This window comes from Furipterus horrens, unplaced genomic scaffold, assembly GCF_987537825.1.
Source record: "Furipterus horrens unplaced genomic scaffold, mFurHor1.1.pri manual_scaffold_5, whole genome shotgun sequence".
Classification (NCBI taxonomy): domain Eukaryota; kingdom Metazoa; phylum Chordata; class Mammalia; order Chiroptera; family Furipteridae; genus Furipterus; species Furipterus horrens.
The window spans coordinates 161,557,834-161,581,298 of NW_028327175.1; the positions used below are offsets into that span (position 1 = coordinate 161,557,834).

At 52.3% G+C, this 23,465-nt stretch overlaps 1 protein-coding gene across 4 annotated transcripts in view; it reads left to right on the forward strand.

Moving 5' to 3' along the window:
* The window catches only part of CDH23 (cadherin related 23), a 366,095-nt gene that overhangs the window by 186,640 nt on the left and 155,990 nt on the right, over positions 1-23,465 (forward strand). For all 4 annotated transcript variants that reach the window (XM_090278159.1, XM_090278162.1, XM_090278158.1 and 1 more), the window contains 2 exons: positions 17,314-17,463; positions 17,916-18,074. In XM_090278159.1, the coding sequence (XP_090134285.1) occupies positions 17,314-17,463; positions 17,916-18,074 (309 nt within the window). The remainder of the gene's footprint in view (positions 1-17,313; positions 17,464-17,915; positions 18,075-23,465) is intronic.

Genomic DNA, 23,465 nt, shown 5'->3' on the forward strand with positions numbered 1-23,465 from the left:
GCTACTTTGAAATTACAGCATACATTAGACCCATTGCCAAATCTCATTGTTTAATGCATTAAAAGGTGTATAATTCTACTATGATGAACTCCCTTTTAAACTACTTTGATGACTGTATTTCAAAATAATTACTTAACTTTGTGGTCCCACTTATTTTATTTTATGCAATTAAAACTGTTATACTGAGACGGGGGCTCATAGGCTTTCCCTTACTATCAGAGAGGTCCTTGGCATCCCTCCTCCCCAGAAGTGACCCAATGAATAAAACAAAGAAATGAGCAAAATAGAAACAGAGGCATGGAAACAAGGAGCAGACTGACAGCGACCAGAGGGGAAGGGGGCGGGGGAGATGGAGGAGATGGGGGAAAGAAGGGGAAGGGTCTAGTGAAGGAACAGGTATAATTGACCCATGGACATGGACAACAGGGTGGGGACTGACTCTGGGAGCAAGGGGTAGGCAGGGGAGAGCAATGGGGACAGCTGTAAAGAACAACAATTAAAAGGGGCATAAATAAATAAATAAATCTAAAAGGAAAAGTGCACAGCCCTCTTTAATCCCGGTGCTCACTGACTGCCACCCTTTGGTCCAGCTCCCTCCTCAGGCTTTTGTCCTAAAGCTGACATTTTACTGGTTCTGAGTTGGGGGTCCTGGGCCACACCTCCGTGTAGGGCAGGGTAGGGTGGGAGCAGGGAGGCTCCATGTGACATATTCAGCTGAGGGCCCATTGTCCAGTTCTGGACCCTCTAGGCCACTGTTCAGCTGGGCCCCATAAATTTGTCACCAGCACCTACTTTTCAGTAGACACAGGGAATGTACATCCCTGCCACCCCAGGGAGTAAGTCCAGCTGCCTTAAACTCTTGCGACCTGCTGATGTGACCCAGGGCAGGGGCCTCTGCTTCCCTGTTTCCAAAGCAACTGGAACTAGAAACCAAACTCCAGAAGCAGTGGAGAGAGGTGGGGGAGAGTGGGAAGGGCTGGCTGGCCTGCTGGCTGGCCAGCTGCCGGCACCCATGGAGGCAGATGCAGGGTCTTGTTCTCTCCGTGGATGTACGATTGCCCAGTTACCCAGAATCTTCTTTCCCCTCCATTAGGGAGGTAACTGGCATCTGGCTGGAAACCACCCACCTCCCACTGACTCCCTCCCACCCCCCCGGAGTAAGGGAAGTGACCGAAATGCCTCTAACGTTCTGTACCTCTCACCCAGTGAGGTAAAGCTGAGAGGAGTTAGGGGCTGAGGGGTTTGGTCCAGGGAGCAACCAAGGCGCAGCACGTGGAGATATGTGTTGCCTTATCCCCGTTCCCTCAGCCAGAGTGCCCGTCCTGGCTGCTCCTAGTAGTGAGAGGTTCTTTGGTGGTTTTGTTGCATAGCAGGGTCGAGTGTCCACCCAGAGCAGCGTTAGCCCAGCTGGTACCTGGAATCCATGGTTCCTGGGTGAGCACCTTGACCTCTTTCCCCATCCCCCTCCTGCCCTGGCAGTGGACAGGGGTTTGTTTACAAACCCTCTCACAGTTTCAGCTCACATTTCTAGGATTTCTCCCCCAAGATTAGGCTCTCCAGGAAAATATCTGTCCACATCAAAGCAAAGCTGCTCTGGAAGGGAAGCCAGGGGAAGCAGGGCAGCCCTGTCTGTGCTTTTCCCATTAATTTCTCCCCAGTTGCCTTTGCTGAGGCTCTTATTATGACAATGATGATTATGAGGATTTTTCTGTGCGTGGCTGCATCCCATGGTGTAATTCCTTTCATCATGCTAAGCTCCAACCTCCCTGAGGACCAGAGGGTGTCCTCAGCATGATGCAGACACCTCCTAATTTACTCTCATCCATAAATCTAATTAGCATGCTGTTTACACTAGGCCCTGTAGCCCTGGTCGGGTGGGAAGCAGGCAGGGTGTTATTTGACAGCAATAATGCCAGGACCTATTCCTCACCCGCTTTCTGCCCCAGTGCCCGCGGCTCAGGCCCCTCCAGCCACTGGAGGTCATCTTTCATATGGGATTTGGAGGCTCGGTCTTCTTTCACCCAGCTCCCTGGTGGTGGTCTCCTTCTCCAAGCCCACCACCACCCAGGCTCCTGAGCAGGACTGGCATGGATGGGAGACAGTGGGGATCATTTTATGACAGGAATCACACTCCCGAAATGCAGCGGCTGGCCCTCCTGAAGACTCCCACCGGGAACATAGCAGAACTAGCAAAACTTCATCCTCCATCTCTCTTCCTCCCTCCATGCCCACTGTGGTGCCCCTTCCTGGTGGGCACTAGTGAGCCTGGTCCCACCCTAGAACGTGGTTCCTTCCTCCCACACTGCCCCGCCTGCCCCATTCGCCACCTCTCACAGTGCCCCTGATAGTAATAGTGGCGTGTCTTGTTTGTCCCCCTGTCTCAAAGGGTTAGTAAGGCTAAGCACACTCAGCTGGGAGTTGTACTTAAGTGTCTCGCCCCATCACTGTGACCATGGGCTGTGAAACAACCTAATCAACAAGTGACAGGGACTGAAGAGTCCCTTGGCCACCAAGGAGGGCATAGAGCCTCTTCCCCAGAGCCAGTGCACAGTCCTGCTCTCCTGGGGTCCTGCTGACTCTGTCACCTGGAAGGAGAGGTCAGTGCAGGGATACGACAGGAGGGGCATGAGGCATTTCATGGCAAGGCAAGGCTTCATGGTGGTAAAGGCATAGGGCAGACCTTTTCTTCTCCCTCTCCAGGCCCCAGTTTTTCTATCTGTTACCCACTTCATATGAAAAAGGAATTGAGAGTAAGAAGGAATTTTCAAAGTCAGGGTTGTCATGTATTTACATTGGGTTAGCCAGTGGAGAGCATGTTTTCCTCTCCTTCATGCTGACATGTGCCCTGATACAGGCAGGTATCTCTGCTCTTCTCACATGAGCAAAACAGGGCTCAGAGAGCAACCTTTCACATGAAGTCACAGAGCAGCGCAGAGGCGTACAGTGACTAGTGAAGCACACAGGGTACTGGGCACTCCCAGGCCCGGGGCAGCAAAAAGTAAGAGATGCCTTTGAGGGACTCTTATATTGAATGTGGAGTGGGAATTTCTTCATTAGTCCATTTATTCAATAAACATTTGTTGAGAAACTACTATAATCTGGATATGATTCTAGGTACTATCCATAAGTGAATACAACAGCCCAAGTCCAGCCCTTGAGCCGCTTATATTCCAGTGGTGGAAGACTAAAGAAACAAATGAGCCCTGGCCTGTGTGGCTCAGTTGGTTGGAACATTGTCCTGTAACTAGAAGGTTGCAGGTTCAATTCCAGGTCAGGGCACATACCTAATTGCGGGTCCCAAGGAGTCCTATCCCAGGCCCCAGCACATACCGTCCCCGGTCTGGGCATATTTGAGAGGCAACTAATTGATGTTTCTTTCTCACATCAATGTTTCTTTCTCACATCGATGTTTCTCTCCCTTCCTCTCTCTATAAGCAATGAAAAAAATGTCCTGGATGACAATTTTTAAAAAAGTTTAAGCTCTGGCTGGTGTGGCTCAGTGAACCAAAGTGTCACTGGTTCGATTCCCAGTCAGGACACATGCTTGGGTTGCAGGCCAGGTCCCCAGTTTGGGGTGCCCGAGACACAACCACACATTGATATTTCTCTCCCTCTCTTTCTCCCTCCCCTTCCCACTGTCTAAAAATAAACTTTAAAAATCCTTAAAAAAATAAAATAAAATTTTCTAAAAAAAAATAATTTAAGAAACAAACAAGTGAATGAATGTAATGAATGTATACTGTGGTCAGGTGCTGATGAGAGCCATGGAGAAAAAGCAGGACAGGGTGTTGAAGGGAGTACTGGGGAGGGGGCAGGGGTCAGAGGAGGCCCCTCTGATGACATTTGAGGAGAGACCTCAGTGAAGTGGGGGGCGAGCCTTGTGGGTATTGGGAGGAAGAGCATTCTAGGCAGAGGAACAGCAAGCACAGTGGCTCTGAGGCAGGAGCGTGCCTGCACAGCAGTCGAGGAAGAGTGAGAAGGCCCACAGGCTGCAGGACATCAGATGAGCCAGGGCACTGTCAGGACTTGGCGCTCACAGGAGTGAGTGAGGCAGGAAGCTTCGGAGAGGGCAGTGAGCAGGGAGCAAGTGACTTGATTTGATTGAAGTTTCAAAAGGACACTGTGTGCAACCCAAATGGCCATCAACTGGTGAGTGGACAAAACGAAATGTTGTATCTCCACACAGTGGAATATTATTGAGCCATTGGAGTAGTGACGCTCTGATAGACAACGTGCTACCACAGGAATGAACCTAGAAAACACTATGTTTGGTAAAAGAAGCCAGACTCAAAAGACCACATAGTGGATAATTTTATTTATGCGAAATGTGCAGAAGAGGCACATCCACAGAGGCAGAAATCAGGTTAGTGATTGCAGGGACCAGGGGAGGGGGAATGAGGTGTGACCGCTCATGGGTTTGGGGATTTCCTTTTGGAGTGATGAAAATGTTTTGGGATCAGATAAAGGAGGTAGTTGCACAATATCACAAGTATATTAAAAACCCCTGAATTGTATGCTTAAAGATGGTTAGAATAGTAAATTTTATTCGTAACAAATTTGTTGGCTGCCCAGGGAGAACAGACAACAAGGGGAGGGCCATGACTGGACAGTGAGGACAGTACCTGGAGCGCTGCGGAGGAGTGAGGAGCGGTCAGCTCTCACTGTTTTAAAGGGAGAGTCCGCATAATTTGCTGACCTGAGTGCGGGGGTGGGGAGGGGGCGGTGAACATTTAGAACAAGGTGGAATTCACAGGCTAGCTCTCAGCCTATTATGTGTGACAAGCTTGTTAGACATCCAAATGGAAGTGCCCAGAAGGCAGAGGGGTGCCCAACAGGCAACTCTGGTGGGGGGGAGAGTTCCTCATGCGTGGCATTTGGTGATTTCCATGATGTAGATACTCCTGCCGAGGCTGAACTCCAGCAAGCGATGAGACCTCACTGGCTCTCCCAGATTCTGCAAATCTAACAGGGGCCTCCACGAGCCAAGGGGGCTCCAGTTGCCACTCTCTGGCTCTGGCTGGAGATGGAAAGGCAGGCGTTGCCAGGCCAACGTCTGGATTGTATGTGAAGCCACAGGTACAGTAGAGAGCAGGGCTGGGGCTGAGCAGCCCCAAGGTTCCCTGATGTAAAGGGAGATGAGGATGAGCCAGTCAAGACACTGAAAAGGAGACACCCCTGAGGGAGGTGAGGACCCAGAGGGAGCTTTGGGGGACAGGAGAATGGCTGGGGCAGTGGGAGGGGTGGAGGAGGGCTCCTAACAGAGAAAGGGGCAGGACTCAGGAGAGGGAGGAGGCAGCTGGCCCTGACTTCCAGCTGTAGTGGTTAATTAGCATTTCAATATATGTTTACTTTTCTGTTTTCAGTATAATGACCCTTAATTACCCTCATTAGGGAATATCCAAATCTGATAACATACAGCAGGCCTGCTAGCCTTTTTTAAAAAATCCACTTGACCCTCTTCTCCCACCCCTTTGAAAGCCCTCTGCTGGCCCACCCACGGCTCAGCCCTGAGTGGGAAGCAGGACTCCCCCTCCCCCCAGTTCTGCAGCTGGGCAGACGCGCAGACTCGGTCCCATTCCCATAGGGACGGGTCTGTGCTTAGATAAGCAGACCACTAAGGTGAAGTGAAAATCGAGATCTCAAAGGCATTATGCAGGTGATAGCAGCCAGTTTCAAAGGCTGCAAATGCATCCTGCGTGATTCCATGACACTCTCAAAAAGAAAACTACAGCGACAGAGGATCCATCAGTAGTGACCAGGGATCAGGGGAGCAGCAGGGTGATTGTAGAGGTATAAATAGCACAGGGAGTTCTTGGGGTTGTGGGACTGTTCTGTACCCTAGTTGAGATGAGGGTAACATGAATCTATCCATGTGTTAAAACCCATAGAACTGTATATCCCAAAATGTCTATTTTACTGCATGTCAATTATAAAAATTATAAATTATTAAAGACCTCTCCACTGACCTATCCCCACCCCACCCCTCAAAAAAAAAAAAAGATGAAGTGAAACATACCAGCATAAACAGCATCACTAGACTTCTCTAGTCAGCACTATCCTTCTCTCCCCGTCATTTAATTCTGCAAGTATGTAATGCACACCCTACTGTAAAGCCAGAGAGGGAGGCTGGAGGGCCTTGATTGCCGTGATGAGCTTGAACCTAATTCAGCAGGCAATCAATCGGGAGCCATTGATGGTTCTTGAGCATGAGTGATATCCTCAGAGCTGTTCCTTAGGTTGATTAATCTGAATGACAGCAGAATGAAGACAGTGACCAAGGGTGATAGCAGACAGAGTTTATGGGTAGGGACTGCACGCAGAGTCTGTGGGAAAGGCAGTGGTTGGAATAAGGCTAGAGTTTGGAATCCCAGAGGTGGGAGTGGCAGGCTAGGAGGAGGAGGAGGAGAAGATGGGAGCTGCCACTATCTGCCATCACTGTGCTGGTTTCATCTTTACTGAGATTTAGTCTCTCATCTTGGTGTCCTGCATCCATCCTTGCCCCGGTCTCTTTATTTCTGTTTCTATTAGTTTTCTCTTTAATCCAATTCTCTCTCTTGCCCACCTTCCTGCACTTCCTCCTATCTCTGTCTTCTCTCTGAATTTTTCTCACATCCGCACATTCACAGAACACACATGTAGCCCACTCATTCATGCATTTATTCCTTTTTCCATTTGGCTAGTTACTGTGTGGGCAACACATGTGTGCCTTGGGAGATGTGGAATGTGTCAAGTAGGAGGGGCTCTTTGCAGCCACGTCCGGGTTTGACCCTGAGATGCCCAGTGGCAGCTGCGTAACATGTAGGGCTATTGCCAGGCATGGTCATCCATCTGCCTGGAGCTCAGTACTCTGTCTCAGCCCAGGACCCATTTCTTAAGGCATTTGTGGTGTCTTTGTTCACAGGGAAGGGGACCCAAATCTGGGCAGCTTCCCCTGGCAGAGGGCTAAGAAGGAAAGCGAGACGGAACCACTTGCTTTCTTTTGTCTCCCACGATCCCAGGACTCCCAGGTTCATGGTCTCTGAATAGTCGTGAGCTCTGTCCTCCAGGCCTCCTGAAGGCCATGGGTCTCTCATTTTGAAAGGCAGCCCAGAGAGGACTGACAGTTTACCTAAAGTCACAAAGCATGTCAGCTCTGGAGCTCCCTCCTTCTCTACACCCCCTCCAGGCCTCTCAGCCGCCTCCCTGCCACACAGAAGCACCCCGAAGACTATGGGCTGGCTGTTGGAGAGGCAGAGGAATACAAAGTGGTGGGATTAGCAGCAGGCGGTGTCCTCCTCCCGATTTCTATAAGGCGGTTAGATTTCTCTGGCTGGTCACACATTTCACTCTCTGTGGGAACAGGGAAATAGTTTAGCACGGCAAGTAGACAGAGCCCGCAGCTGCTGCTGCGTGCAAGGCCCAGCTCCCAGCTCTGCACCCGGCCCCTCCCTACTCCTCTGTCAGAGGTCCTGGGGAGAAAGCAGAGGGCTGGTTGACCACTCGGCCAGCCATGAGACTAATCCTCCTCCAGCAGGGACCTGTCTCTCAGGTCACGTGTTCCTCCCCACTGGAGAGAGGGAGAGACAATTCTGGGCTTGGGGCACCCTGGGATGCACACCCTTTTTTCCTGAGATTTTCACTCTCCTCCCTGCACCACTGAGAACACTTATACCCCACTTTAGCCCCCTGCCCCGACCCCAGCCCAAAATCCAGTGCAGAATTTGACGGTAGAGTGAAGGAGGGGTTAGAAGCCAGTACGGGGGTGAGGTTCCAGTTGACACATGCCGATCAGAATGGCTCGCCTTCAAGTTAGAACCATGGCCACCTGTGCTGGGAAGTGTAACTGTGTGTACCTCCATGAGGGAGGACCTGTTAAGCTTTACACTTGGGGTAGGGTGCCTTTCAAATAGGGGAACATGTAGGACAGAGGAAGGGAAGGAAGAACTGGGGCATGGCCTTACTCCTTTGGGATCTTGGCAGGGTTTGGAACATGTTGTCCTGGAATTAAGAGCTCAAGCCCCATAAATCCTGTGTGAATTACCAGTCCAGGAGGCCTATGACAGCATAGGCCTGTATGTGTGGAACTGGAAAGGTCCCTGTAACCCCACATAAAGCTTGCTCTTTGACCATGCCCACAGGCACTATTCAGGGGAGTCTAGCCCTCCTGGCCAGTCCCCCTAAAGCCACTTTGTTTCAGTAAGTACCCACTGGGCTAATCGCTCTGGAGGTCCAGGGCAGCCCAAAGATTGGATCCTACCAGAAATGGCTATTCGCTTGAGGCAGGGAAATGGGGTCAGAGTGGCTGGTTTCAACTTTTGGGGTGGATACAGTTAACTTTGCTGTATCTGGTAGACACGGGTGGCACCTTTGATCCCCCCTCCCACCCCCCCAAACGGAACCCAATCAGAGCAATGGCCACCAGGGCTGAGCAAGGGCTGCTCATCAGCTGTGCCCCTGTCCTCACTGGCCAGGACCAGCTCCTGTGTGTGAGCTGCAGGGGGTTTGAGCCTCTGGGGTCAGCGCGGCCTTTGGGGAGCATCTTCAGGACATGGGCTAGTGTGGCTGGAACTAGGTGCTTAGAACTTTGTGTTTACCACACCAAGTACATGACCTCCACACCTGGACAGTGGTACCATTGACCCCTACCAGGCTCTCCGACACAGCTGGTAGAACTGGGGACCAACTCTCATGGTTTGCCTGAGACTGCCAGGTTTTAACACTGAAAATTCTAGGTCCCAGGAACCTTCTCAGTGCCAGGCAACCTGGGACAGCTGGTGCCCCATCATCTCTGATTCAGGCCTGAGAGGCGGTCCATTCCCAGAGTAGAGAAACTGAGGCTCTGAGCTATACCAGCCTGGAACGTGGAAAAGAGATAGCAGAGCTGATCTACCGCCGTGTAACATGGGCTTTGCTGGGTCCCTAGAATTAGGAGTCTTCCCAGGAAAGTGGGGGGAGGCAAGGAGAGAGACAGGTGGTCAGGTGTAGCTGGGCTCTGGAAGTGTGAGATTCCCATAGTGCACGATGATGGTGGACTACAAATTGGGAAAACCGAATTTGAAAGCAAGTACCTTAAAGCAAGTACCCAATGCACCTCATAGCTCATTTCCCAGAAGATCTGGGGCCGGTTGGCAGGCCAATGGACAAGATCCTTTGTGAGGGTGAGAGTGGAAGGGAAGGGAGGGGAGGGGAGGTGCACCTGTGCAGGTGAAGAGCACCTGCCCATCTCGTACCCCTCCTATAGACACCTTTTCTATAACACATCCGTTCAATGAAATTGACGACTCTAGTATTCTTTCCCCAAAGTGCCTGATGCCAATCAGATTGAATTAGATTTCACAAGAGTTTTTGCAATACGTGGAATTCACCAGCAAATTACTCTTAAAGAGGGAAAATCAATCATTTGGAGCAGAGATAAGCTGAAGGCAAAGCAGCCTGGGATTGATCCCGTCTGTGCAGGCGTGTGTGGAATCCAACAGATAACCCGGGAGAGGGGAAGGGGGAGTCTGGCAGAGAGGGACAGAGGAGGCAGGGGGAGGGGGAGGAAAAGAAAAGGGAACAGAGGAAGGGCAACAGGAGGTGGAGAGAAAAAGAGATGGAGGTAGACCATAAAGGAGAGAGGGAGAAAGGGAGATGGAAAAAAGAAAGGTGAGGGGGAAAAGAGCAAGGAAAAGAAGGATAGAAAAAGGAGAGAGGGAAGAGAGGAAAGGAAGTGAGGAAAAGCTAAAGAAGGAAAGACAGAGAGGAGAAGAGAAAGGGAAAGGAAGGAGTAAGAGAGAAGGCACGGAGAGGGGAGGGGACCTCGAGCTGGAGGAGGGAAAGCAGTCTGAAAGAGCACAGCGGGTACTAATGGCTCCTTAGAGAACCACCCAGGCCACACTTCTGCTGTAGATCAGGAAACGGAGGCCCAGCAAGAACAGAGGGTTTGCCCCAGTCACACAGAGATAAATGGCAGATCCAGAGAAAACAGGTTCCAGACCTCAGGCCCATGCGGCTCAAGGGCCCAAACCACAGAGGGGCCTGGGAAGGGGGCTCTGGTGGGTGAGAGCCTGAAATGAGGGTATTTTCCCTCTACCCAGGGTGGAGAACCTGAAGTTCTGCCGGCTAGACAAGCCCGGCACGCATGAGAGAAGGGACAGGGCTGAGCTGCGACCCTGTGACACAGGCTTCGCTGGGTCCCCGCACTGGAATTCCACGCCTAAAAACAGGAGAAGAAGGGAGGAACAGGGGCTGACAGGAGGTGGCCCCTGACCCAGGAATTGCCAGGGAAGTGCCAGCATCAGTTCTCCCAGACTCTGAAACTTGGAAGGTCCCTGGGGATAGAGGCAGGGTTAGGGGACAGTGACAATCACAGGGCACCTTCCCATCGTCCCCTGGACTCCAGCTTCACGTGAGCAGCCTGGTGCACTGGGCATGAGATAGCTGCCCTGGGGAAGCAGGGGCAGAGAAATGTGGTACTGCCCCCCCCCCTTAGGTGTGGGGGTCTGTAGGAGAAACTACAAGCTTTGAGGTGAAGGGGTGAGGAAAGGCCGGACTCCTGCCAAGGTTCACTTAGGCATGTCTGATTGGGATTAAGTGAAAGGATAGACAAAGGAGTGATAAAGAATCTTCAGTGGGCTTTGATTTTCTGCCACTCAATAGCATGGATTAGACCAATAGAGCAGTGGAAGAAGGAGGGAGACCTAGGGCCCCCTGCCCAGGAAAGGGGTGTCCCCTCACCCCTGCACACATCCAAACCTTTGCCCTTTCTCTGCCTGTTCCTCTCATTCCTGGCCAAGATCTAGAAATCAGCCCCTCCCCTAGCCCCTTCCTTCTGAAACAATAATATAACTCTTCTTTATTGAGCACTTACTCTATCCCAGGAACTTGACTAAGATTTTGCAGCTCACCCACAATAGCCTTATCAGGTAGCCTTTACTCTGCCTATTTTGCAGATGAGGAAATTAAGGCTCAAGGAAGTAAAATCCTTCAGACAGAATCACACAGCTACAAGGTCAATGCCCAACCCTGGAGTCAGGCCTAACGCCAAAGGCTGTGCTTTTAGCCACCATTGAAACCTAGGGCTTCACACCCTGGTATCACTGTCCACGGCTCTTCCCCAGCAGGCCTAGGTTCTGGGCCAGGCCTTCCTCCCTTTGCAGGACTAGGTCCTCCGCAGCGAGGAGTGCCAGTGTCCAGAGCCTGCAGGTGATGACTGAGAGCCATACTCAGAGAGAAGTCAGGCCAAGATCTGGGAAACCCAGGACACCCAGGCAACCCCACCTGCAGGAGCCAACCTGATTCTGTATCTTTAAGGGGAGGGAAAGTCCCATGTGTGGCAGTCCTTAATGTAAATCACAGTCCAGGCCCCCTCAGGAATGGTGTGAGCATTCAGTGAACAGATGCTTGTAAAAGACCCAGCCCCTAATAAACTCTCAATAAATAGTTGAAAGACAACACTGGGTCAATTCATGGAGCCACTGAGATGGTCACAGCAGAGAGACAAAGAGTGTCACCGTTTCTGGGCAGCGAGTGCCTGGCTCTCAAGGCCACCTCTGCACCTCCTCCACTTCCAGCAGCAGGGGGACAAAGCCCCTTCTGGCAGCAGCTGATAACACAGGGGCTGTTGCATTACCCTCCATGGGGGGCAGCAAGACTTCAGTCACCAGAAGCAAAGCACGGCTTGCAGGCTTCCAGCATGGGGCGGGGACCGCGGAGGCGAGGAGTGGCCTTTCCCCTCCCAAGAAATAAACAAAGCCGAACCATCGCAGCCACACGGGCAGCCGCTGGCTCCCCAGCCTGATGAGGGGAGGGCTGGCGCTGCTGCTCGCTCCAGGACCCGCAGCTGCCAGCTATCAGCCTTCCCATCGCCTCTCCCAGCTGGAAGAGAACTTAATCCACTGAGTTCCTCTCTACACACCCTGGATCCTTTTGATGTTCCTCTTTATCTCCCTTCCCAACAAAATTGCCCCGCAACAGCTCCAAGAGGGCCTCCTGCCTCTCCCTGCCTCCTTCCCTCCCTCCCATCCGTCTCCCCACCAAGCAGTCCCCCTGGGGGGCCTGGCAGTGAGCAAGGGCGGAAGGAGGGCTGCACCCTCCACCAGCCCCTGCTTCTCTATCCTCCGCTTTGCTCCGTGACCTTGGGAGAGGGGCTGGGTGGAGAGTCGGGGAGGAGTCCACCTTGCTCTTCTCCCCGCCTGCATTTGGAGCAGTGTTTTGCAGGGGAAGGGGCACTTGAGAGGCCAGGAGAGTGGGGTGATTAAGAGCTTCGACTCTGCTGTGTCAGACTCAAGGTTGACTCCTTCGATGGCTGCTGTGTGGTTTGAACAAGTTACCCTCTCTGGCCTCAGTTTCCCTCTGCGGAAAGGGGGTGGCCTGATGCTGTTGTTAAGATTCTGGTTAAAGTACGTGAGCACATAGTTGATGCTTGACAAACCGAAGCGGTTCTCATATGAAGCTCCTCCCCAGGGCTGCAGTTAATAGGGATTGTCCATCAACTTAGTGAACTGGGTGGGTGAATATCACACCCACACAGCCTGGATGCTGCCACAAGCCAAGTCCCAGCAGGTACTGGACCTCTGGGCAGGTTCTGAAGGGGCAGGCTGAGCATTTGAAGGGACTTAGGCAGAAGGTGGCTCTGGAGTCTCAGGACAGCCTTGTGAGGGCTCCTGACTACTGCAGGGCCAGGCCTGAGTGAATGCACAGCTGCTGATGGCAGGTCAAGAGAAGGGAGCAGACCTCATCCATTGAGACTAAAGGGGCCAGGAAGCCCCAAGGGGCAGGAAACCCAGTGCTCCTGCTCCAGGGACACAAGCTGAATCTGCACAAAGCTCAGCACCACCTTCTCAGGCACCTCCTCAGTCCCTCACGCTCTGCCTGTGCACAGTGGTCACAGCTCTAGCACCCACCCCGCCCCCACCCTGAGGCTTTAACTCATCTTTCTGTCTCCAGCTGCTCATCCACCGTATCAGTCTGACTGATCTTCTTCACCATTCGCAGACTTGCCCCTTCCCTTGCCTTGCTTCATCCTAGTGATTCTCAAACTCTGACGTGTATCAGAACACTGGAGGGCTTGTTAAAAACAGTGCTGGGCCCCATCCCGAGAGTTCCTAATTCTGTAGAACTGGGCATAGCCCCCAAATCTGCATTACTAACAGGTTCCTAGGTGATGCTAATGCGCTGGTCCCTGTACCATACTCAGAAAACCATTGATCTACCCTCATAGTTCTCATCCTTTCTTGGTTGCACGGTAGAATGAATAATCTGGAAAGCATCTTGAAATCCTGATGTCTGGTCGCTTTCTGCCCCTTCCACCCTGCAAGTTTGATTTCCTCAGTCTCAAGCATGGCCTAGGCACGGGGATATTTTAAAGCTCCCCAGGTGCTTTTTATCTGTGATTGGTGGAGAATTTTTACTGTGCCTCTCCCCCTGCTCACCCCTCTGCACCCCTGTGTCTGATGTCTTCCCAACCCTGGCTGTACAATGTGGTGCCTTCAGGGGCGTCGGAAAAACCGCAGCTATCTGGGCTCCAGCCCTGGTAGACGGTGACACAGGGTCCCTGGGCAGCTGTGGTTCTTATAGAGCCCCAATGGAAATTTGATGTGCAGTCGGGGGAGAAGGCTGCACTGCCAAGTTTACCTTCCTCTTTGACTGCCTCTGCCCCAGAGCATGGAGTGTCTCCCCATTGCTCATGGAAATAATGCTAAAGCCCTCAAGATGGTACCTGAGGTGGGACTTGGGAGGCTCACAAAGCTCCCGTCATCCCAGCTATCAGGCCAGCTTCCCTACATGGACCCTTTGCGAATCAGCTCACTTGTCGGTCTCATCGTTGATTTATTCATTCCCAACTCCATGCCTTTGCTCAGGCCAGAGGTTCTCAAATGGCAGTCTCAGAGCTGTGGCTCATCAGCATTACCTGGTACTTATTAGAAATGCAAATGTACGGGCCCCAACCCAGACCTACTGAATCAAATATTCCTGAGGGAGGGTGACAATGTAGTTTAACAAAGCCTCCAAGTGATCCTGATACACCCTAAGGGCTAAGAAGGAGCCTAAAGCCACTTCCTTCCACCTGGCATCCCTTCTCGGTGAGTCCATTTTCCTTTTCTTCATTCCTAAAGCGGTTCAGAACTCCCCTTCCCTGGGCAGCCTCCCCTGTTTAAGCTCACTGCTGGCGTGCTCTCAGATTCACCCCGAGGGCTCAGGGTGACCCTATCCATTTGCTCTGCTACCTCATATTGCACTGGATCTGCAATCGGGAGACACCGGCATCAGGCCCTGGCTCTACTTCCTTTGGCCTGAAGGCACCCCATCCTGGGAGCTTGTCCTGTCTGTGCCACCAGCCACCTGTGCAGCCTTCATTGGTGCGTTCAACCCCTCTGAACCTCATTTCCTGTGGAGGGGTTTCCCAGCTCTAACATTCTTTCATCTCTACCCCATGGACTGTGGGGAGAGATGCACAGAGTAATTAATGGGTGAGGAAAAACTACTGAAGCCCCATCATTTTCTGAGCACCTACTGTGGGTTTACTGAGCTCCCATGTGGGTCATGCTGCCTGAGGCATGGTCTGTGGCCTCAAGGGGCTCCTGACCTTCCACGACAACCTCTGAGAGTTATTCTAAACAATGCCTGGCAAAGAGTAGGTGCCCAATTAATGTGTGCTGTGCTGTTTGTTTTTAATATCATCTATTTGTACAGTTATGGAACAAACTGCAAGACATAGCTTTAAGTAAAAAAAAAAAATTTTAAGTCCAACATAGAGCAATGTGTATAATGTGCTTCTGTTTATGTCACAAAGGCGAGGCATTGATACAGTGCTCATGTAGGCACGGTTTCCTGGGGAAAGAGGCCCAAGGCCAGGAGTCGGGGAGAAGGCTCTCGGGAAGGCTCTAGAGTGGCTGAGGCAGTGGAGAGAGGAGGATGGTTGTGTGCCCTTGGCACTTTAGAATTACGGAAATATCTTACATGTCTGTGTTTATCAGGTCTTTTACATTTTTTATGTTAGGAAATTAAAACATGACACTACTTGGAGTCATTTCCTGCAGGGGTTTTGTCCAGGCTCCTGGGAGTGGGACACAGGGACATGGCCCTTCCTCTCCCATCCTCCTCCACCCCCCTTCCCACCTCCTCTGGGTGAGGACTCAGTGAGCTCAGGGAGACTGGAGCCCCAGTCCTGCCTCCCGCTCTGTGGACTGGTACCTCTTCTTCTGTGTCCCTCCCCCTCCTCTAGGTGGAGGGGCTGCACACACCCCCTCCTCGGCACCCCCAGAGGCTGTGGCCCATCAGAGACAGAGGGGGTTGTGCCTCTGGAGCCGGGTGTATTCCTGGAGTCTGTCGTGTCCCCTCTCCCTTCCCTGACCTTGGATCTCACCATCTTTTCTCTCTGGTTCCTTCCTCCTCTCCACACTTCTCCGGCTCCTTCTCTGTCTCCATATCCTATGACTGACCGACTCCCACTGATAGAACTTGGTAAGTGGGCCTGGGGAGGCATGGTGGGTGCTGAGGGGAGGGGTCTTCACCGGGGCTGTTGCTCCACCTGCCTGGGCACAGCTCAGCCTGCCCCCACTCTCTCATGCCTCCAGGTCCTATGGTGGAGGGGCTCGGGTCTGGGGAGGGAGAAGGGCTGGTGTCACCTGCTCAGAGCTGTCACACTCCGCCAGCTTTGGCTATTAGTGTCCCTTCGGGCATTTAATTGATGCCCTCCATCTGACAATAGATTCCACACCAGGGAGAACTGGAAACTGCACAGTCCCACAGGGCCAGAGGAGCGTTGCCTGCACAGTCTGTGGGAGCCACTCCAAGCTGGGGGCTCTGGGGAGCCCGCTGTTTGCCTGGACCCCAAGGTTGGCAGGAGAGGCTAAAGAGCTGCCTTTCCACCTCCTCCTTCAAACCCACTGAAGTAGTAATGAATGGTGCAGGCCTGCTTCCAGGCTCTCAGGAAAGGCTCAGAACAGGAAGTGCTCTTGTTTTGCCAGTCTGTAGTTGTAAATGGAAAAAATTCCAAGAGCTTGATGGAATATGTATTCATTCCACAAACCTACTTGAGCACCTGTGGGACAGCTGCAGAGACTTAAGAATCTTGTGACCTCTTGGGCTTTGCTGAGGGTGTCATTTCCAGGCTTCCAGGTTGCCTGGCTGCCCCCTTCTGTGCAGGAACAGGTTCCAGGAGGGAGCCCCTCAATATCCTTGGGCAACCAAGAAGAGAGGTGTGCTTCCCTTTCCAGCCCCAGTTCCACACAAACACATGCACAGATGGGCTGTGCCGGGCCCCGGACTAGGGGCGGGTGACACAAGCCGAGCAGAAGGGTCCTGAGAGCCTAGGTCAGTAACCTGGCGGGCGTCTGCAGCAGGGGTCAGAGAGGCTCTCAGCTGGTCGGTTACAAACCACATGCCACCTTCCTAGGCTGAAGAGGGGTTACTTGGGGGTAATCCCCCCTTTTTGTGCAGGAGGTTGAAGAGATTGAATCACTTTCTGAGCAGGACAGACTTGACTGTGTCTCCCATCTTCAGCGTTGGCTTCCCCTCCTGATCTGGGGACTTGGCCAACATGGAAACATCACACCCTTTGTGTGGGGATGAGCTGGGCAGTGTCTGAGGTCTCCATGAGCCCTGACACTGGTTCGGATGACCAGAAACACCTGACTTAGACTGAGCAATTCCTCTCCCCACCTGACGCAATAGACTGGAACTAAGCTCCTGGGCCTTAACAGAACCTGCAAAGGCTGTGGCGGCTCTGGCTGTCTGAGAGCCAGTGTCCTCCAGGCCACCAAGGGCTGGCTACGATGTGGGGGACACGGGAGTTAATTCTGCCACTCAGTCTATGGAATTATTCCTGTTCCACATGTAAGCAAGCCATTGTTCTCCATGACCAACATGTTCCAGAAAGAGGACAGGCAAAAACAGTGTCCTGCTCTGTCTCTCGTACCCTCTCCTGTCCAGGCCTACTGTAGACGCTTGCTTCTCTCCCCTCCTTTCTGATCTCTCCTCCATCTGCCCGCTGGGTCATCCAGCTGGAAGGTCCCTCTCCACTTGGCATCACTGGGGCAGAGTAAAAGGAGCAGGAGATGGAAAATGAACCAAACCACCTGCAAAGGATGTGGTGGGCATCCAAAAGGGTGATGAAGGGAAAAAGCTGGAGGAGATTCCTAGGGGGCCTAGGCACAGACAGGAAGGGGGTCAGGGAGCTGGGCTACAGTCATTCAGTGGAGGCTGGTGACACTGAGGGGTGAGGGCCGGGCCAGCCCTGCTCCTTCCCCTTATCCACCTTCCACACCAAAGCAGCTCTGCCCCTCCAGCTGTGCTTCAGGCCTTGGCTTCCTGTGCCCTTGCTGACTGGTTTCTCCTCATTCTTAACTGCAGGGCCTGAACAGCATGTTCGAGGTGTACCTGGTGGGGAACAACTCCCACCACTTCATCATCTCCCCCACCTCCGTCCAAGGGAAAGCAGACATTCGCATCCGGGTGGCCATCCCCCTGGACTACGAAACCGTGGACCGCTACGACTTTGACGTAAGGCTCCTCTCATCATCTTCTTGGATGGGTGGGGGAATTCAGGCAAGGTGGGAGGGGTGGGGTGACAGCATCCCCTTAAATTACCCCTTCCCCTCTTCCCACCCTTCCCTATGGATCTGAGTTCACTGAGCCATGGCAGGGGCTGGGCTGAGCTCCCCCTTTCAAGGACAACAAGGAAATGTCCAAGAGTTGAGTGGAATTCTACCAGGTACCATCAAAGGCTCAGAAGCCCATCAGGAGCACTACTGTCCACACCCTGCCAGCAGAATCAGTGGACCCCTACCCCTGTGACCAGTGATGGAGGGACTTACAGTAGCACACACCTGGAATGGGCAGTGACTCTGACAGGTGTCGTGGGTTGGAACCAGCAAAGGGCCCAGGGGGACTTATGGGGACGAAGGCTCCAGGAGCACATGGGAGCTTACCTGGGCCCTGCTCTGCACATCCAGCTTTTTGCCAATGAGAGTGTGCCCGACCACGTGGGCTATGCCAAGGTGAAGATCACCCTCATCAATGAGAATGACAACCGGCCCATCTTCAGCCAGCCGCTCTACAACATCAGCTTGTATGAGAATGTCACCGTGGGGACCTCTGTGGTGACAGTCCTGGTGAGTCCCCACTCTCCTGCAGGGCCACTGAGTTCTGGGGCCAACCACAGGGAGGGAGGTAGTCAGAGGGCTTTTGCGCAAGGAGTCTGGGCAGTCAGGGAAGGGGGTGCCCCCAAGCTCCCAGAGTCTGAGGTGTTGGTGTATTAAAGCATGGGGACTCCTCAATGGTGTCCCTTAGCCAGGGTGCAATGTGGAAAAGGGGCCAGCGTGAGGGAGGAGGAGATTGGGCCAAGGATGCTTTGGTGTTCCGCTTTGTCTTCTAGAGGGAGAGCACCTGGATGGGCCAGGAGCCCTGGAAGCGTTCTCTAATGGGAAAAGGTGCCAGCCATCTCTGAGGAGGGTGGCCCTCCCTGTCTGAGCACTAGGAGCACAGCTGCCCTTTGTTTGGACTTCGATAAGGTCCCTTCCCAGTGTCCATTTGCATCAAACTCTTGGTTTCAAGGGATAGAAACTTGTGTTTCAAACAAACAAAAAAAGATTTGCTCATGTAGTTCAAAAGTATGAGTGATTTTAGAAATAGCTATATCCAGGCACTCAGCTGAGCAAGAATTTGACTTCAACACTAGGCTGCTTTTTGTATTGGCAGAGAGGGACACCAGCACCCCTAGGCTTACTTCTGACCAATTTATCAACCCTATTGGGAAAATAATTATTTTTCAGTAGTTTCAGCAAAAGTCCAAGAGCTGATTTCCGTTGGCCCAGCTTTTGGGGCCTTCCTGGAGCCAGTCATCATGATTCCAATGTGTAGAAATGGGTCATGTTTCACACTGTGGAGCCAGAGGTTGGGCTCAGCCCATCCAAAGTAAATGGGCTAAAAATGAGGAAGGGCTGTATTAAAGGGGGTTCTGACAGAAGAAAAAAGAGGAATGATTGCTGAGCAGATCCAAGTGGTAGACATGTGTTACACAAGCCCAGGGTCTTGCCCATAGTAGGTGCTCAGTAAATGTTAGTTTTACTCACTGCTGCCCCTCCCTGTCCACTCTGAGGCCCCCAGAGTCCTTGCTTCTATTTCTTGCTCCATTCTCACGCCAAGCATAGACATTGCCTGCTGACCCCAGGCCCTCTACTCCAAAGTGTGTTTACAGACAGATGGTATGAAACTGTACTGAGCCCCAGGCCCTTCCCAGCTGACAGTTATTAATATTTCAAACAGATGTTTAGCTAGGTAGGCCATCAGACATAAACAATAAGTCTGCTGCGGCAGTTTTCTTCCCCCTGCTTTCCCAGCCTGTGGCTTCGCCGGCTTCCACAAGGTGCTCTTTGCAATCAGTCACCTGGTGCTTGAGGTCCCATGGGCACTCCAGCAGCCCCTAGGGGCTGGGCCTTCTGGACCCAAAGAAAGTGTCTTCATCCCTCCAGCCACCTCTGAATGTCAGGGTGAAGGACACCCAAGCAGACTATGCTTCAAGGATCTCACAAAGGGAGGAAACCCCACCACCTAGGACTAGGACCATGTGGCATAGAATTCAAGTGCATGTCCAGGCTTGGAGGGGGTCCAGGGATTCCTTTCTGGTATTGTTGCTGGGGACAGAGGGTCTCATTCTGCAGTCCCAAGTTAACTGTGGTCCTGGGGAAGGGTTGAGGGAGCCTAGGGAGCAGGGGTGTGTATGTAGGAAGGCACACTTACGTACACCAGGACATTGTGGGCCCTGGTCTCCCTGCCTTTGCTGTGTGCTGGTCTGTCCAGGTCACCCCAAGAGCCTTTATTTCCTCATATGCATAAGGGGCATGTGACTCCCCCCTCCCCCGAGGTGCTGTCAGGATGTGTGAACCATGGACGTGAAAGACTCTCTGTGTGACCCCCACCCATCATTGTCTCCCATCTCCCAGGGTGCTTCCAGACCTCCTAGCAGTAGCAAGTTTTGTGGCCACACCACCCACACCCACCACCCTACTCTCCCCTCCCCCACCCCGCCATTCTCTACTCAGACCCTGGGCCGACTTGACCTCTCCACCTCCTTTGCTGCAGGAGGGGCTGAAGTTCCAGCTGCCTGCTCAGGGACTGTGAAATTCCTCCCCCTGACCTTTACTGGGATGTTATTAAACTGTTTCATGGGCAGTTGTGTCAGGGAAAAATTATGAAGAAAAGGAAAATGTTTTAATTTGCACTGAAGTCTGGGGCACAACCTGCTGCGAGGGCCCCCTCCCTGCCCCCACCCCAGCATGGCCCTGTTTCTGTGGCTCATCGCCTGTTCTTGGGGAAGAACACAGGTTCATAGTGGTGTTGGGGAGCCAGAATATGAGGGAGCTGTCACCTCCAGCCTGGACATCCCAGCTGGGGTGGAAGGCTGGACCCTCTCACTTCCCTGACCCCTGGACCTCCCCCAGCCCAGGCTTTGAGGTCCTTACAGTCCCTGTTATAACAAAATGAGTTTCCACTGGTGAACGGGAAAGAGTGGAGACCTAGAGTTCAAGGGCATGACCTTCAGAATCAACTCCTTGGATGACTTGGGCAGAAGCTGCTTTGCGTAGCAGCACCTCATCTGTAAAATGAACAGGATGGAGTAAAATGTGTCACTGGCCCTTTCTAGAGGCAGGATAGCTGAGGTGACCTCTGAGGACTGTTGCTACTGTTGCCATTGCTGCTGTAACAGTTATTTCAACAGCTGTCATTAGGGAGGACTAGCCCTAAACCACTTACTTGAATGTGTTATTTTCAGCCTAAGTAGATACTGTCATTCTCGTTGTACAAGTGAGGAAACAGGTTGAGGGAAATTAAGTAACTTTTTCAAGTTCCAAGGCTAATAAGTGATTGAACTGAAACTAAAAAGACCTCCTGACCCCAAACCACAGTCTCTTAACCACTTGGCTGCCCATCTGAAAGGCCCTACCTTGGACCTTTGAGCCTGTCTTCTCAGTAATGTTTAGAACTGAGGGTAAAGAGAGGAACTGTAGGACCCAGGTGGACAGGCCACATAGTCTTTCCAGGCATTTTTGTCCCTAGGTGACATTCTGGACCCTCAAGAACTTCTGGCACCATCAGGTGACTTTCCAGCTCTCTAGGTCCCAAGCTGCTCAGGGGTCAGGGCTAGGTGAGCAACTTTTTGTTGATGGGAAGACCAGGTCAGGGAGACTGGAGCACTTTGCCCAGAGCTGTCTTCCTGGAAGGAGAGGGGAAACAGGACAAATGTCTGTGGAAGCTGGCCCTCTGAAGGGTGACCATACAGGGGAGAGATGTGCAGGGACACATATACCCATGCGTGTGGGGGGTGAGGTATGTTTGTGGAGGCTGTGTGTGCATGCACATACACAGGCATGTTCTTGTGTCTGCTTGTGCACCTGTGTGTGCAACTACATGCACTCAGGGGTATGTGTATATAATACACACATTTGTGTGCATGCAGGTTCCTGTCTGATGTTGGTGACTTCACATCCTCTAGCTGTGTGGTTTGCTCCCGTCTCGTATCCCCAGGCTGCTCTGATTCTCATCTTCCAATCCTGCCTCTCTCCTGACAATAGGAGTTAGACCATGAGGTGTCTTCCTGGGATTCTGCTGGGCTTGGGGCAGCCCCACAGTCTGACCAGTGGGTCCGTGGGGCCTAGCAGGTTTGTGGGTGCCATTAGACAGTAGGAGAGTAATAGAACCATTCAGTTATTCAACAAAATATTTTGGACACCTACTACGTGTCAGGCACAGGACCCTGAGGACACACTGGTGATGTGAGTCTTGGCCCCATGAAGTTTACAGCCTCCTGAGAATGCCTGATGTTTACACAACAAAATGAATCTTTACGTTAAGTATTACTTGCTATGATGGACAGATCAGGGAGCTCTGCATACCTACAAGGGCACTGACCTTGACTGGGGTCAGGGGAGGCTTCCCTGCAGAAGTGGCAATTGAGTAGACATTAACAGAGGAGCAAGGGGAAGGAAGCACATTGGAGAAAGAGGGAACAGCATATGCAAAGGCCTTGTGACTGGAATGCAGTGAAGGGGGCTTCCTATGCAAGGAGGCAGAGTCCTGCTCTTGTGGAGCATATGGGGCTCAACTGTCTCTCTTCCTCCTGAATTGCCACCTGCCCCAAACAACCACTGGGCTGCTGCATGGATAATGGAGGAGTCCTATATCAAATCACGCACATTCTCTCACCTAGCCCATCCTGGCCGTCCACAGCAGGGGCTTGGGAAACAGCTGGCAGAAGTTATACTTGGGATGTGCAAGGAGCCGGCATGGCCTCTCGCAGTAGAGAGCCCATGTTCCCAGATTATTTCCATGCCCCTGGGGCAGTGAGAGAGGGGTGCGGAGGCAGAACAGGAGCCAGGAGGGAGGTTACTCCTGGGGCAGGTCTTACTGTACTCCAAGACCTTTTCTTCCCGCTCCGGGAGGTAGGGCACAGCAGGAACGGGCAGAAGGTGGACTGTCAGAAAAGGCAGGACTCTTCTCCAGACGCAGAAATCAAAGCAAGAAGGAGAGGCATATAAGAGCCCTGACTGGGCAGGTGTGGGCCCCAGGATGACCAGCTCATGGTCTGCTCAGCCCAGGCAAGACAGAGCAGCCTTGTGGAAGCTGAAAGGAATGACTCCTGTCTCCTGTCCCTGCCCCTCTTCCCAGCCTGTCCTGGGAAGGCTGGTACCATCTTGTACAGGTTCAGTTGTTCTCTGGAACTTGGTTTTCTTCCCATGAAGTAGGAAATATTGTGCCTACCCAGCCTGCATGGCTAGATTGTTGGGAGACCCCATTGTGGTGATACGGGTGTAAATACAGGGTGGAGCAAAAATAGGTTTACAGTTGTTCATATGGAAAATAATATAATAATTAATATATACAAGAATAAATATGTTTTGTGTACTCACAACTGTAAACCTACTTTGTATTTATACTCGCCCTGTATTTAAAGGCTGACAGACTGAAAGAGTGTTGTATTATCATTAGCCTTAAAGGGTCCCAGTCCAGCTGCCCTCCACCCCTTCAGCCTGTATATAAGCGCAGCACTGCTGAGGTGGGACCTTGACAGGCCACTGTACATGTTTCCTCCTCTGTGACCCAGGAAAGATACCCTGATAGCATCCTTTCTGGGAAGGTTGTTGCAAGAATTGAGTGGAACAGTCCATGAAGGCACTCAGCACAGAGCCTGGCCTGGAACTCTCATGATAGCTCAGCAAGTCATGCTGAACCTCCTGGCTGAGACTTCCTGGAGTGGGGACACCACGCTCAAAGTCATGGCCCTGCCCCGGGCAGCCACGTAACCTGGATGACCCTAGGGGAGTCCCAGTGTCCTGGGTGGAAAGTAAGATGATTGGACCTCTGGCTCCATGTGGCTCTAACTCCAAGTCATCATGCCCAAGAGGAAAGGGGAGTCACTCTTGGTTTAGTTTCACCCCTGTGATACAGACATGCTTCATCCCCTTCGAGGGTCCCTCGCTCACCCACTGGCCCCCAGAGCGCCCTCT